The 14,219-nt window shown below is 38.3% G+C and overlaps 4 protein-coding genes across 4 annotated transcripts; all 4 read left to right on the top strand.

The window, feature by feature from the left end:
- Positions 1 to 234: 234 nt before the first annotated feature.
- Positions 235 to 1,840, top strand: LOC121806805. The gene is made up of 2 exons (XM_042206958.1): positions 235 to 801; positions 1,086 to 1,840. The coding sequence occupies exons 1-2, from the start codon at positions 442 to 444 to the stop codon at positions 1,680 to 1,682; spliced, it is 957 nt and encodes a 318-aa protein (XP_042062892.1). The 5' UTR covers positions 235 to 441; the 3' UTR covers positions 1,683 to 1,840.
- A 3,038-nt stretch (positions 1,841 to 4,878) lies between these two features.
- LOC121807883 (receptor-like protein kinase) lies at positions 4,879 to 9,666 on the top strand. Its single transcript, XM_042208224.1, has 7 exons — positions 4,879 to 4,884; positions 7,253 to 7,739; positions 8,088 to 8,144; positions 8,230 to 8,448; positions 8,545 to 8,948; positions 9,014 to 9,234; positions 9,396 to 9,666. The coding sequence occupies exons 1-7, from the start codon at positions 4,879 to 4,881 to the stop codon at positions 9,664 to 9,666; spliced, it is 1,665 nt and encodes a 554-aa protein (XP_042064158.1).
- LOC121807328 (probable LRR receptor-like serine/threonine-protein kinase At3g47570) lies at positions 6,941 to 11,039 on the top strand. Its single transcript, XM_042207551.1, has 4 exons — positions 6,941 to 7,975; positions 8,088 to 8,448; positions 8,545 to 10,518; positions 10,589 to 11,039. Exons 3-4 carry the CDS (start codon positions 9,774 to 9,776, stop codon positions 10,942 to 10,944), a joined length of 1,101 nt encoding a protein of 366 aa, XP_042063485.1. The 5' UTR covers positions 6,941 to 7,975; positions 8,088 to 8,448; positions 8,545 to 9,773; the 3' UTR covers positions 10,945 to 11,039.
- An 806-nt stretch (positions 11,040 to 11,845) lies between these two features.
- Positions 11,846 to 14,045, top strand: LOC121806923. Its single transcript, XM_042207100.1, has 3 exons — positions 11,846 to 12,009; positions 12,858 to 13,013; positions 13,796 to 14,045. The coding sequence occupies exons 1-3, from the start codon at positions 11,898 to 11,900 to the stop codon at positions 13,798 to 13,800; spliced, it is 273 nt and encodes a 90-aa protein (XP_042063034.1). The 5' UTR covers positions 11,846 to 11,897; the 3' UTR covers positions 13,801 to 14,045.
- The last annotated feature ends 174 nt before the right edge of the window (positions 14,046 to 14,219 follow it).

The following is a 14,219-nucleotide window of genomic DNA, read 5'->3' as shown; positions in this document are numbered from 1 at the left end:
AATCATTAACTTTTGTAAAATTTTATTCAATTTCAAGCTTTTCATCAATATTATTCAAAATTTTATTCAATTTCATCAATTTTTTTCTACTAATTCACTAGGAAAAAGTAAAAGAATACTTTTCATGTGCAATGGTCAAGCCATAGGCAAGAAGAAGGTGAACTCATGAATATATCATGCCCTAAGTTTTGCATGCATTCTCTCTCATCCCTCCTCTCCTTCTTGAGAGAGATGTGATTTTGTTTTCCCCTTCTTCTTTTCCATCTTCCCAATCATCCTTTCCCCTCCAAAGGAAACCATCATCATTGCCCCCAACAATCCTTAGAATCCTCACCTTCTAATAAGATTGTTATTCCCATTCCCATAATCCAATCCTCTCTCCCTTAAATACCTCTCTCTCCACCCTCACTTCTTCTCCCCCCTCTCTCCCATCTCTCTCTTATGATGGATCCTTCTTCAACCACCTCTGTCAATGGCTTCTACAACTTCCTGACACGTGGCATAGACGATCTTGAGAGAGCCTTCGTGTCCAGCAACTTCATGTCGATTCAATTCCTCCAAAGAGCCCTCTCTCTCCTCAGATCATTCCACACACAGTTGACCTTACTTGTGCAGAAGCTTCACCTCCCAGTGGGTGAGAAATGGCTGGATGAATACATGGATGAGAGCTCCAAGCTTTGGGAAATCTGCCACGTGCTGAAACAGGGTGTTTCGGGAATGGAGAATTACTACTCCGCCGGCCTCAACATCGCCGCCTCCCTCGACAACCACCGCCGCCTCAGCCCGCAGCTGGCCCGCCAGGTACAGTTCAAGATCGAATTTTTATTAATGTTTAACCAAAAAGGTTGAGTTTTTATTAGTGGGTTCTTCCTCAATTTCACCAATTTTCAATCTTTTAACAAAAAAGATCGAGTTTTTATTAATGGGGTTGTGTTAAACTTACGCCTCGGCCTGCAGCTGGCTCGGTATAATCAAGATTCACCCTTGTACAACAAAATTAACATCGATTTTTTAATCTGGAATTTTACCAATTATCAATCTTATTTATGGGTTTGTGTTGAATTTTGGAATTTTGGATTTTTTAGGTGATTCGGGCCATAGCGGGCTGCAGGAGGGAAGCAGTGGGCCTGGAGGAGGAGAATCGGGCCTTGATCGAGACAAGAATCGAGCCACTATCCCTCAAATTCGACGACCAAGTCTCGATCGAATCGAAATTGAACGGATTCAACGGATTCAGAGGCGTTCTCCACGCGATGAGGAACGTGAGCTCGCTGCTGCTGATGATCCTCCTATCCGGGCTGGTCTACCGCTGGCCCGAGCCCGGCGGCGGCGGCGAGGGCGGCGGGGGAGGGCGGTCGGCGTTCATGGTCTCGACGGCGCGGCTGCAGCGGCGGGTGGCGGCGGAGGTGGGGCAGGTCGCGGGACGGGCCGGGGTGCTACTGCACGAGTTCCGGCGGTCGCGGGCGGCGGTGGACGAGCTGCGGGCGGAGCTGGAGCGGCGGTGCGCGGCGGCGGAGTGGGAGGCGGAGGGCGCCGGGATGAGGGAGAGGGTGGAGGTGTTGAAGGGCAGTTTCGGAATTTTGAGGGCGGGGGCGGAGAATATTGTGGGGCAGCTTGATGATTTCTTTGATGAGATTGTTGAAGGGAGGAAGAAGCTTTTGGATTTCTGCAGTCATAGGTAGATTTTTATTTTATTTTTTTTTTGGAGAAAAAAGTTCCAAGAATGTGAGGAAATACAGGGGTTTTAGGGAAGAAATGAAAGAATTTGTTTTACTGTAACTTGTTTTTAATTTTTTGTTTATTTGGAAAGTAAATAGTAAAAACATAAAAATTGATTGAAGGGTACTTGCTAAATAAAACAGAGGAAGGTAAATACCACTCGTAAAAAGAAAAAAAAGGTTAATTAAAGAATTTTTTATTTTCAATGCGTTTAGAGTTTGTTGTAAAAAAAACTGATTTTTTAATAAATTTCGAACTAATATTTTGTATACAAAGTTTGATCAATTTATGGTCTTATTCGCATTTTTCAAAAGATAAATGATGGATCATGAAGGTTTACTACTAATTAATTCACGATGATTTTTTTCTGGACAAAATGCAATGCTGAGTACATGTAAAATCTCGACGATGTGGACAAATAGTTGTGCAAAATGTGAGCGATTAAATAACCTCGCTTCGAAAATAAGAAACAAAATAAATTTAGTTAGATGGGTTAATTATGAATTTTTTAAATTTTGTGATTTGGTATTTAAATTTTGAAACTTATTGAAAAAATTAGAAATGACAAGCTATTCTTGATTTTGTAAGTAATAAATCCATAAATTTAGTAAATTATTGATCTATAAACCCAAAAATAATAGATGAACATAAGAAATTAAAACAGATTTTTCAATTAAGATTTTTCACAAAAAAAAAAAAGAAAACATGACATGAGTGCGACAAGCTAGAATGCAAGAAGAAACATATTTCAACCAAGCATAAAAGCAATGTTTCTGTCTTCCATTTCAAGAAAGCAGTGAAACAATAAAGCATGGAAACTTCTTGCTGTAAAAAAACATGGGGTAATTTATTCTTTAAATGCAATAATATGTCATTGAAATTTGGAATAATTTGTGGTTGCATATTCTTGCAACATAGTGATGGTTTGTGGCAGTGGTTTGAATAATTCTGGTTGCTGTAGTGGAAATGATGTTTAGGAGGAATGATGAAAGTGGTGGAATGGTTTTGGAGCAGTGAACAAAAGAGACTGTTAGATTCTTGGATTTGGCTTTAATGTCAAAAGCAAGATGCATTTTTCTGATCTATGTGAAGCTTTTGTTCCTTTGATAGCAATGGGTTTGATCATCATCAAAAAAATAAAAATGCTTTTCCCCATCTCAAAATCTCGATTCTCGATTCACGGAAACTTCGTCCTTGGTCGGTGGGGATGTCAATCGGGTTATTCAGCTTGGTTGTTAATCGTGTTCTTGTGGATCGGATTTGTGTTTTTTCAGGTTGGATATTTTCGACTCGGGGTGGTAGTATGGCAATGTAAGAAATATGACCTACTTACTTTTTTAGAAAACATATTTTGCATTGCGAATGATAGTAACCCGTGTTTAAGCCTTGATATTTTGCGATCTCAACCTCGAAGTACGGGTGTTGAAGGTTTAAGAAACGTTGATTATGATTCTAAGAGAAGCAGAATCGTAATCGGCGTTGACAACATAATTGATGGTTCTGGACCTGTAATTTGCGGATTTGGTTCTGATCCAAAATGAGTGTTTTAAAGCCGAATTTTACCCATTTTTAAAAATTTCCCACAAGTTTCTTTGACTTTTTCGGCTCTAAGGTGTTAGGCCATCCGCAACGCTGTCTCTTATCCGTCTCTTAACCGTCTCATCTCTTAACTATTCATGGGCCCCATTGTACTTTTTACTCCCTCTATTAATTAAGAGATAGCACCTGCAACCCTCCATCTCTTATCCATCTCATCCCTTAACTATTCATTCAATTTCATTTTTTATTTTTATTTCCAACAAATTCAATTAATAAAAACACACTTCATTAAATAAAATAAAATTACAACTTAAACTTCTAAAAAAATTTAAAATCTCATTAATAAAATCCTAAAAATTTTAAAAATACATAATTTAAATAAAAAACATATTTTTATGGTGGATTAATTTGTGGGAATGATTTGATATTTATAGAAGTGATTGGAGGCTTTAAAAAATAAAAATAAATAAAAATTTGCAAAAAACGCCTATAAACGGCTAGTATATTTTTTGGGTTTTTTTTTTGATTTTTTCCTGAATTTTTAAAAAAACAAAAAAAACATTTTTCGGATAAAAACGACTCCCACTCGCGGGCCGGCGAGTGGGCGTCACGGACGAACCGGAGGTCGCCACGTCGCCAGCGCGCGTGGCGAGACGTCTCGCGAGCTGTCCCTCCGAGACGGGATGGAGACGGAAGGCTACAACGCCGTCTCTTATCCGTCTCGTCTCTCCGGGACGAGATAAGAGATGGCTAAGGGATGCGTTGCGGATGGCCTTAGTATATCACTGAAATATATAGTAGTATCACATTTTATTATAAATCTTTTTTTACTCTACACAACACTAATATTCAGAACTAGTGTTTATGCCTTGAGATTTTGTGATCTCACATTCAAAGTAGGAGTGTTGAAGTAGGGGTGTTGCCGGTTTAAAGACCGCTGTTTACGATTTCAAGAGAAATGGAACTGTAACTAGCCTTGCTAGCATATTTGTCATTTGATGGTTTAACAGTTTCAGTTTTATTTCAATTTTTCACGATTAGGCGCGTCAAAATCTATCATAGTTTGAAAACCCAAGCGCCAGTATGAGCTAACCATTCATCTCTATCTTAAAATGAAAGGCATAATTAATTTAGTATAATATCCTGAGTCCAATTAAACCAAATCTAATCAAACAAGATGAGATTAAAAAAGTGATTAGAAGATAATGTGGATGACTTCCCTTTTGGTTGTGTAGTTTCGAGATGTATTAAAAGTTGTGATTTAACTTAGTGTCACCTTTTTTATCCCCTTTTATTTTACATCATTTTCAAGATTAAGACAAAGGGTCTACGTCTCTATTTATAAAGAGGGTTATTACGTCTCTACTCGTATTCAATAATATACTTAGAGATTGAGTAAAAAAAAAAAAAAATATTACCCAACTAAAGAAAGTAAATCAAATCTTATATTTTGGTTCATTTTTTTAACTCAGTTTTTCGATTTGATTATATTTTGATAAGAAGATGGATCGAAAATCGAATGCTCAAATCTATAAATAAAAAAGAGATTTAAAAGAATCAAATTACACTATTCTCTCGTTGGAGAATAATTGTGACCTTCTCTCTGTCACACACACTTAGATGGAGGTAAGGAAACACACATCAATTCCAAGATGATTTTATTCCTTTGGTGCCATTTTCTCCCCCTTTTTAGGGGTTAAACTCTGCAGAAGGAATATAATACTGTAAAAAACAGTTTTATAAATATATGCAAATTCTACCAGAATCTCATGCTTTTTGTCCCTTCCCTAAAACAACATTTCACTCAATTAAATATTTTACTAAATAAATCCATAAATGATGCAGTCAAAATAAAAATACATTGTGTTTGTTGTTCAGACAACATTTTTTTTTGTCTTCCAACTAATCCAGTTTACGAGTTATTCTATCCAGATTAATTATATCTTATTATTCTGCTACACTATCAACAAGTAGGATCCTATATACCAGAAAATTCATCTCAAGGAATATGGAGACAGTGATTTAAGACTTTAATTTATGATAATAGTATATCTATTTGAAACACCAGGGTGTCACAAACTCAACTAACACAGACAGAATAATTCCAAAATTAATTTTAAGTAGTTTGAGTCATGTAAGATATTAGTTTGATACTACTTAATTGTGCTTACCTCATCTTGAGAATCTAAGGTGTCTCTTTACTTTCCCTCCATGTTTATAACTCTTCTTAGTCTAGCATGATATAAAAAAACTTAATTACAAAAGTTGGTGGAATATGATTCCACTTAATTTATTGTTAAATGTATTCAGATGATTTAATTAAATGTGAAACATACTTATCATTTATAGTCAAAATAAAATACTACTCCTCCGTATGATTCTTATTGACAAATGGATCGACAAAAAGAGATTATTGAAACTTTACACAGAGTCAGTTATTAAAAACCTTCATAGAACTTGCAGCTATAGACTGGGCTCTTCATTTTGCGACCAGAAATGGATGTCTGCAATAAAATGTTTTATTTCGTTTTTACTTTTTTGTTGGCATTTTTTAAAAGTGTGCCCGAATCAAAATGAGAGTCAAAACTGATATTCAAAATCTGACTAATCCTAACTTTGAACTATTTACACGTGTCAGAATGGGCCTACTTCAGTGGGCTGTTTTAATTAATAAAAGAATAAACGAAGGCCCAAAACATGAGGCCCGGTCAACTGCCGTTGGGTTGAAGATGGGGCAGAGGTGTGCGGATGCCATAAGGTCTACGAACGATGGAAGGCATTTTCAAGCAGTTCATCGGAGCCGGTGGCTGGGTCGATCGGCCCCACCAATATCCGCTATTATATACTCCATCTGTCCTATAAAAATATATACACTTTTCATTTTTATCCGTCTCATAAAAACATGTGCATTCCATTTTTTAGGATGTTTTATCAATTTAATAATGCATGTCCTACTATCTACTAACACTACTTTAACTATCATTCTCTTCATCTCTTTTACTTTACCAATTTTTTTCTTAATTTCTGTGCCGTTCCAAATGCACATATATTTTTGGGACGGGGGATAGAAGGTAGAAGAATTATTAAAAAAAATTTATTTGCTTGTGAATTAGCAGTAAATTATTTTAGTTTTGTGTAATACTACGTGCTACTAGTTTTAAAATTAGTTCATAAATGATTAAATTACTCATATTTATTTGTGTTGATTTTGCCAATCAAGATTTCGAGCACGATTGACCTGATCATTTGTGAACTCTCTTCCATCTTCTCATTTTCCATTTTATCATTTTCTCTCTTTCATTAATTCATTTTTTATACTATAAACTTTTTAAGTCAACAAATTTACCTATGTAATTAGTTAATACGACGTCATTTTACTGCCAAAAATCTGAAAAATGAAAAATGAGCAGACAAAGTGTTTGTTGATAGTTGCAAATGAAAAATGATAATCTCTTTCATGCCGTTCACGATGACAAAATGATAGATAAACTTCGATGGATGTTATTCACATTATTGATTGTTGTGTACTTGTGTATGTCTGTTTCCGGTTAGTTGCGAATGCTTTTAATTGCCATAAATTATTTCAGCTTCTATATAGGGAAAGTGGGGTCAATTAATCAAGAATTCCCTCTTAAGTCTTAATACCATGAAATTACTGATATTTTCTCTCTCCTTTTCACATTAGAATGAATGGCATAATATCTTGAGCCTTGTTACATGTTGTTTAAGGGAGTGAGTTATACCAAAAATAGCTTTGACATGGCTTATAGTCTCAAAATAACATCCACTTTGATGCTCAAACCTTGTTGCCTCTTCATTCTTGTTGCAGTATTGCTGTCAAGAATCTGCACAATCTGCTCGGTCAAAACACTAGTTTCAAATGCAACTATAGATCAAGATGCCCTTGTTGCCTTCAAAGCCGCCATCATCTCAGACCCCTACCATATCTTGAAAAAAAACTGGTCAAATGATGTATCTGTCTGCAGCTGGATAGGAGTCTGTTGCAGTGCGAAATGGTCGAAGAGTCACAGCCCTCAATGTCTCTGGCTTTGGCTTTGGAGGCCCTATTGTTCCAAATCTTGGCAACTTGACATCCCTCGAGCTTTTAGCACTTACCAACAACAACTTCACAGGGTCCATACCCCAAGAGCTGTCCAATTTGCGCCGTTTGAGCGTTTTTGAAGCTGGATACAACCTTCTCAGTGGGAAGATGCCGTCATGGCTGGGAACCTTGACGGAGCTAGAGTATCTTCGTCTCAATGGAAATGCCTTCTCTGGAAGCATCCCGCGGTCAATAGGTAATAACACTAAGCTGGTGCTTCTGAACCTGGCCTACAATTCTCTGGGTGGAGTTATCCCACTAGAGATTGCCAATCTTTCATCCTTGGAAATGTTAGATCTCAAATACAATGGCCAGATTGTAGATTCTATCCCAGATGGAATCTTCGACCTGTCTCGAATCGAAGCGATTGATCTCACAGGTAACAGTCTGTCTGGCGAGCTCCCAAGCACCATGTGTGACAATGTGCCTCGACTGAGTGGACTTTATCTCTCTGCAAACCTACTTAGTGGGAGCATTCCTTTTGATATCCACAACTGCAGCACCTCCGTGATTTGTCCTTGTCCTATAACCATTTGAATGGAAGCATACCCAGCTCAGTCGGATTGTTAGCCAACCTCGAAACCTTGTACCTAGGGATAAACTCCTTCCATATTGGTATGTGGCCTAACTATCTTCCAAAAAGAATTCTTGCATTTACTCCATGATGATGATGCTCTGTTGGTGAGGTCTAGAGTTAATTTTTCATTTTTTTCTTGCTTTCTCTCAGGGGGGATCCCACCAGGCATACACAACCTCTCGCAATTGCAGCTGCTCAGCCTACAAAGTGCATCTCTAACAGGGCGAATCCCGTCATATATCTTCAATATGTCTTCTCTTGAGGAACTATCTCTCAAACAACACTCTCTCAGGGGACCTTCCACTGACCCTGTGTGGTGGCACAACCAAACTTGAGCAGCTGTTTCTAGGCACCAATCAGCTGACTGGCCGAGTTTTAGACAGAATATGCAACTGCAGAAGCCTATCTGTGATTTCATTGCGATACAACAACTTCACAGACAATATACCTAAGTGTCTTGCAAATCTTACTGCCCTAAATTACCTATATCTAGGCAAGAACAACTTCACAGGTAGCTTGCATTAGAATAGGATGATATTTCTAACATAATACTATATGTTTTGATGTCTTCTTAAATTCTGATTTTGGATTTCACAAATATTTTCAGGTGAGCTACCCGCTGAGCTAGGTAGCCTTAATTTGGTGCATATCTTTGTCAATGACAATGGGTTATCTGGCGCCATCCCAGTCTCAATCTTCAACATATCATCAATGAAGGGCATGAATTTTTCAGAGAATCTCTTCACTGGGAAGCTTCCTTCAACAATTGGGCTTTTACTTCCCGATCTACAAAAGCTTTATTTGGGCATGAACAAACTGAGTGGACCAATTCCAAGCTTTATCACCAATGCTTCTAGTCTTACTGACCTGGTCATGACCTCCAACTCTTTTACTGGCACAATACCCGATTTTGGTAATCTTAGACTCTTGCAACGCCTTCTTCTTGCAGAGAATAATCTAACAGGAACATCTTTTTTGTCTTCTTTACCAAAGTGCCAATTCTTGCATGATGTAGAATTTTCACTAAATCAACTGAATGGTATGCTTCAATTGGCAACCTCTCTGCTACTCTTCAGGTTGTTAGAGGGTTTGGGTGTGGAATCAGAGGTTCCATTCCTGCTGAAATTGGCAACGTGACCAACTTGCGTGACTTATATTTGGACAGCAATGAGCTAACAGGATCCATACCAAGCATACTGGGAAATCTGAGCCAACTCATACGTATATATCTCGAGTATAACAAGCTTGAAGGATATATCCCCCCACAGCTTTGCCAGTTAAGCCGTTTGGGGGACTTGTATGTGAGCCATAACATGCTCCATGGGCAGATCCCTTCATGTATTGGTGAAATGAAAACTTTGAGAAGATTATACCTCGATTCAAATATTTGGAAGGCAATGTTCCGTCCACCTTATGGCAGCTCAATGATCTAGTGGCCTTGAACTTATCCACAAACAGTTTGAATGGCTCTCTTCTGTCTGAGATAGGAAATTTGAAGGTTATAACGGATTTGGACTTGTCGTGGAATTTGTTCTCAGGCAACGTCTCTAGCTCCATTGACAAAGCAGAGTCATTAGTTGTGCTATCTCTGGCACATAACAAGCTGCAAGGGCCTATTCCTGAATCCATTGGTAAATTGAGAGGTTTGGAATCATTAGATCTCTCGTTTAATACCTTTTCCGGTTCTATACCTAAATCACTCGAGGGCCTTGCCTTCCTGAAGTATTAAATCTTTCTTACAACAGACTCCAAGGAGAGATTCCTAAAGGTGGTTGTTTTGCTAACTTCACTGCTGAATCGTTCTTAGAGAACTATGGTTTGTGCAGTGAGACGCGTATGCAGGATCTACGTGTCCCTCATTGTAGCCAGAAGTCCAAGAGTGTGAACTCTTGGACCAGATATATCAAGTATGTGATACCTCCTTTCATACTTGCCCTCATCGTGGTGATCTTTGTCGTTGTACTGATTAGAAGACAAAGATCAATGATGAAAGAGCAGACAGAAGATGACCATCCATCACTTCATGCATGGAAGAGGAGCTCTTATCTTGAGCTGCAACGGGCAACTGACTGCTTCAGTGAGAGCAACAAACTAGGAAGTGGAGGTTTTGGGACAGTGTACAAAGGAACTCTTTCATCTGGCCTAACTGTTGCAGTTAAAGTCTTCAACTTGGAATCTGGGAAAGTGGCCAAGAGCTTTGACACAGAGGTGGAAGTGTTGAGCTCGATTCGCCATAGGAACCTGATCAAGATCATCGGATGCTGCAGCAGTGAAGATTTCAAAGCTTTGCTCTACGAGTACATGCCTAATGGCAGCCTCGAGAAATGGTTGTATTCCAGCGACTTCTTCTTGGACTTGCAAGGAAGAGTGGGCGTGGCTGTGGATGTGGCATCTGCGTTGGAATATCTTCATGTTGGGCTCACATCCCCTATTGTTCACTGCGATTTGAAGCCAAGCAATGTGCTGCTGGACGAAGACATGACAGCTCGTGTGGGTGATTTTGGTATAGCCAAGTTGTTTGGAGAGGGAGAGCTGACAGCTCAAACCAGAACCTTAGCTACCGTTGGATATATGTCTCCAGGTAATAAACATAAACCGATCTTTATGATTTTCGATCCGAAGGGTCATATATTTCTTGTTTTTCATTGCAGAATATGGAGGTGAAGGCATCGTGTCGACAAGCGGGGACGTGTACAGCTTTGGCATAATGGTGCTGGAGCTGTGCACCAGTAAAAGGCCTACGGATGATATGTTCGGTGGTGAAATGAGCTTGAAGTCGTGGGTGAGCCTCGCGTTGCGCAGAAACGTGATGATTGAAGTCGTGGATGCGGCTTTGCTAGAAGGAGAAGAGAAGGATTTCTCGTTGAAGGAGGAATGTTTGTCATCTCTTTTGAGTTTGGCAATGGAATGCTTAGCCAGTTCACCTTTTGATAGAATCACAATGACTCAAGTTGTAGCGAAATTAAACAAGATTAGAACTTTGTTTATGGATAAAACTAGGGCATAAACTAGCATATAAATAGTAGTAGCATATAAATAGTACTATTCATCTATGTAATTTTAAAACAAATTTTGCAAGTGTATTTAAATGTTACCAATGTATGTTGATCGATGGTATGTTTTCAAGGCCGGTCCGGGCCAAGCCTCAACATGTTTCATCATAGATTTTTGGGTTGAGGTTCTCGACGACCTTGTTAGACATATGCGTTTGGCGTCCGGTGCAAAAGTTGTTTGACGATGGGGTGGGTGTGCCTGGTGTCGTTGGCTCTGATGCCAAATGACATGCCCCTCGTTGGGTGAATGATCGAGCAAAACGTCTACTTGGATTCTCTCGACCAAGGTGGTAGGATTATTCGAATACTTGGCGGCAATACTTTGGGATGACGCGTAGCAAGACGACTAACGACTCTTGGTACACCTTCAAACGACTTCTCACTCTTAACTAAATCTCACACGAGCTATGCCCATGCAACTGGTTTTGAGACACTCTAGTAATCTAACTGAATCATGAACAAGCTGGATAAATTTGCCGAACACCCTATGGAATATGACCGGTAACAAACATACAAATTGTACTTGACACAATAAGGCAACTACGAGCGTCCGACTGTATCATGTGAGTTTCTTAATTCTTTATCCGTTAAACGAATTATTTAGAACACGTGTTAAAGAGATGACAAATTCAAATGGTGAATTATTCATGCCATAAACCTAATCAAGCCCAAACGAATGTTGGTATTTGATAGGGTTAAACTAAATCAAATCTAACTTAATTTCATAAAAAATATTAGTAATACTAATATTTTTGAAAAAAGTACGTTAAAAAAAAGGTGTTGTTTGGTACTAACACGGTTTTTGATGTCGCTAATAAATACAGAATACAGCTGATCGATGAATGTGATCGTCTATCTGGAGCTGGCGACCTACAAACTGGAAACCTTCAAATTAAAGTCAACAAAGATGGAGTTTTTATACGACGAATCATTCTCTCTCTCATATTGGGATTACTTCAGTTATCTTCTACTTCGTCCCATCGCTGCTATTCTCTTCACCGCCTCCTTACTCTTCTTTGGTCAGCTCTCTCTTCGTCTTTATGTATATTAATTGATAGGTTGCTCATAAATTCATTTGTTCGACTGATTCTCTCTACATACATTGATATGAATTCTGCAATTATCTGGAGTAACTCTTTTATCTGCGCTATTGAACGTGGATTCTTTTTTTGCCTTTCTTATTTATGATGAAAGTGGTGAATTGGGAGTATTAATTAGGTTTATGTATTCAATCCCTTCAATTAGGGTTCCCTAACACTTTTCCCCCTTTAGCTCTTGCGTGTTTAATGTAGCTTGGCCTAATTCCCAGATTGAAGCAACCCCCCCCCCCCCCTCTCTCTCGTTTTGTGTGTATCTGTGTGGAGTAAAAAAGGGAAATAAAATAGGAAAAGTAGCAGCAATGGAGTGTGTGCATGAGTTTATTATCTGATGAGTGCCTGTGCCTGTGGTGTAAATTTCATTGCTCATCATTGCTCACCTGTGAAATCGAATCATGAAAAAGATCGAATACGAACTCACCATCCCATTGCTCACGAAATATTCTTGAAAAGGAAAGATTTAATCTTTTCACAGTAAAGCCAATCATATGATACGATTTTTCGCCAAAATCTGGGAAATTGAAACAAATGGATTGCAAAGGAATAAGGTAAAGGCAAGAATCTTTACCGTCCAAGGACGAAGCATCCATAGCTAGTGTTTTCTTGTAATAACAAAAGAGTATGCCCGCATTAACACCAAAAGCCCGCTATGTCTCCCTCTCACACACACACACACATTTTTTGTGTGTTATCTGTGTTGGGTGGTTCTTGGAATGGAAGCTGCATTTTTTGTGTGTGTTTTCTCATTTGTGTGTGTGTTATATGTGTAGGGTGGTTCTTGGCATGGAAGCTGGTACTGGTTCACGTACCTCTAGTGCAGGAAATTTTTGGTCTGAGGAAAAAAACCTTCAAGCCAAAGCCACCTCATCGAAGAAGATTTACTCAATTTTACAACAGAATTAATGCTCAAAATCCTTCTTCTGAAGGTAAAACTTATTGTCCTTGCTTTGCTTTTTGATATAGTTGCATTTAAATTGAATAATTTGAATGATTTTGTGGGTTCTAGTTGCATTTGTATCGAGTATGCTGGATCCTCTGGTGGTAGTTAAGGATTTGAAACTTTTAAGTCACTCAAAATCATTCAGGCGTACGGATGGTACTGGTATATAAGAACAGTTGTGCTATGTTGTGGATGATAGCTAGTTATATTGTTTGTGTCTTTGAACCGTTTTTTCCTGCGTTTGTATAAAGAAAAAGAAACAACTTTGTCATGAACTATGGAGTGTCTACATGCTCTAAACCATTCTGGATGAAATTTAAGAACAAACTTGTTAACTCTTGACACAGCTTTCTCATGATTTATAGGATATAGACTTGCATGCTCGCAAGAATACCATTGTTCTTGCATTTGAAAAAGGCATTCTCGATGTTTTCACTGGCTAAAATAGCATTTGCGTACTAGGAGAGTGAGGTACCATTGACAACAGCGTTAATCCAAGCTCTCGACTCTAGAGGCAACTGCTGGACATCTAGAAAATGTTGTTAGACATCATGATGATAGTTCAAGTGTTTGAAATCCTAAATAACTCAAAAATCATTTAGGGGTGACTGAAATTTAAGAATAGCAAGAAAATCAGTAGTCTATAGAAAATCAGCTATAGTAAGCAACCGTGTTCTGTCATTCGCATAAGGATTTCAGCGAGAAAAGAACAATGTGCTTAGGGATTTTTCGAGGCAACTAATTGATTTCTATGTTTTGGAATCACAGAGTAGCCGAAGAATTCATGCTTCGGATGCGCATTGATCTAAGCTCTCGACTCCGAACTGGCTAATGCTGGGAAGTGCTCAATCAGGAGTAGAAGAAGAGTGTTTGATGTTGTGACATAGTAATTTGTACATTAATAAGCTGTTTATTTATTGGTGGTTGTAAATTGATCATAGTATTTTATAACTGATGTGTGCTATAAGAAGGTTCGGACTTATTTCATCGTGAATTTACTTGAGTTGAGTTTTTTAAATTATTGTAGCATGTTGTATTCCTGTTGGCAAATGGTTATACAATTGCTAAATATAAAATTATCTACCAAATACGATTTCATTCCTTATTAATCAATGAACATAGTATCATTTAATTGTGTACTTATATAATCTAATTCTTATATAAAATAATATTTTAAACACATATCTAAATT

This window comes from Salvia splendens, chromosome 6 (assembly GCF_004379255.2).
Source record: "Salvia splendens isolate huo1 chromosome 6, SspV2, whole genome shotgun sequence".
Classification (NCBI taxonomy): Eukaryota; Viridiplantae; Streptophyta; class Magnoliopsida; order Lamiales; family Lamiaceae; genus Salvia; species Salvia splendens.
Note: the sequence above shows the minus strand (reverse complement) of the source record. Positions and strands in the feature narration are given on the sequence as shown.

Bases quoted from the DNA above. Each gene is read 5' to 3' on its own strand.
- LOC121807883 (XM_042208224.1), top strand. The intron at 7,740-8,087 runs GTAACAGTCTGT...GCTTTCTCTCAG, and splicing joins CGAAGCGATTGATCTCACAG to GGGGGATCCCACCAGGCATA. The intron at 8,145-8,229 runs GTGCATCTCTAA...ACACTCTCTCAG, and splicing joins GCAGCTGCTCAGCCTACAAA to GGGACCTTCCACTGACCCTG.
- LOC121807328 (XM_042207551.1), top strand. From the start codon at position 9,774: ATGCAGGATCTACGTGTCCCTCATTGTAGCCAGAAGTCCAAGAGTGTG. The intron at 10,519-10,588 runs GTAATAAACATA...TTTTCATTGCAG, and splicing joins CGTTGGATATATGTCTCCAG to AATATGGAGGTGAAGGCATC.
- LOC121806923 (XM_042207100.1), top strand. From the start codon at position 11,898: ATGGAGTTTTTATACGACGAATCATTCTCTCTCTCATATTGGGATTAC. The intron at 12,010-12,857 runs GTCAGCTCTCTC...TTATATGTGTAG, and splicing joins CGCCTCCTTACTCTTCTTTG to GGTGGTTCTTGGCATGGAAG.
- LOC121806805 (XM_042206958.1), top strand. From the start codon at position 442: ATGATGGATCCTTCTTCAACCACCTCTGTCAATGGCTTCTACAACTTC. The intron at 802-1,085 runs GTACAGTTCAAG...TGGATTTTTTAG, and splicing joins GCCCGCAGCTGGCCCGCCAG to GTGATTCGGGCCATAGCGGG.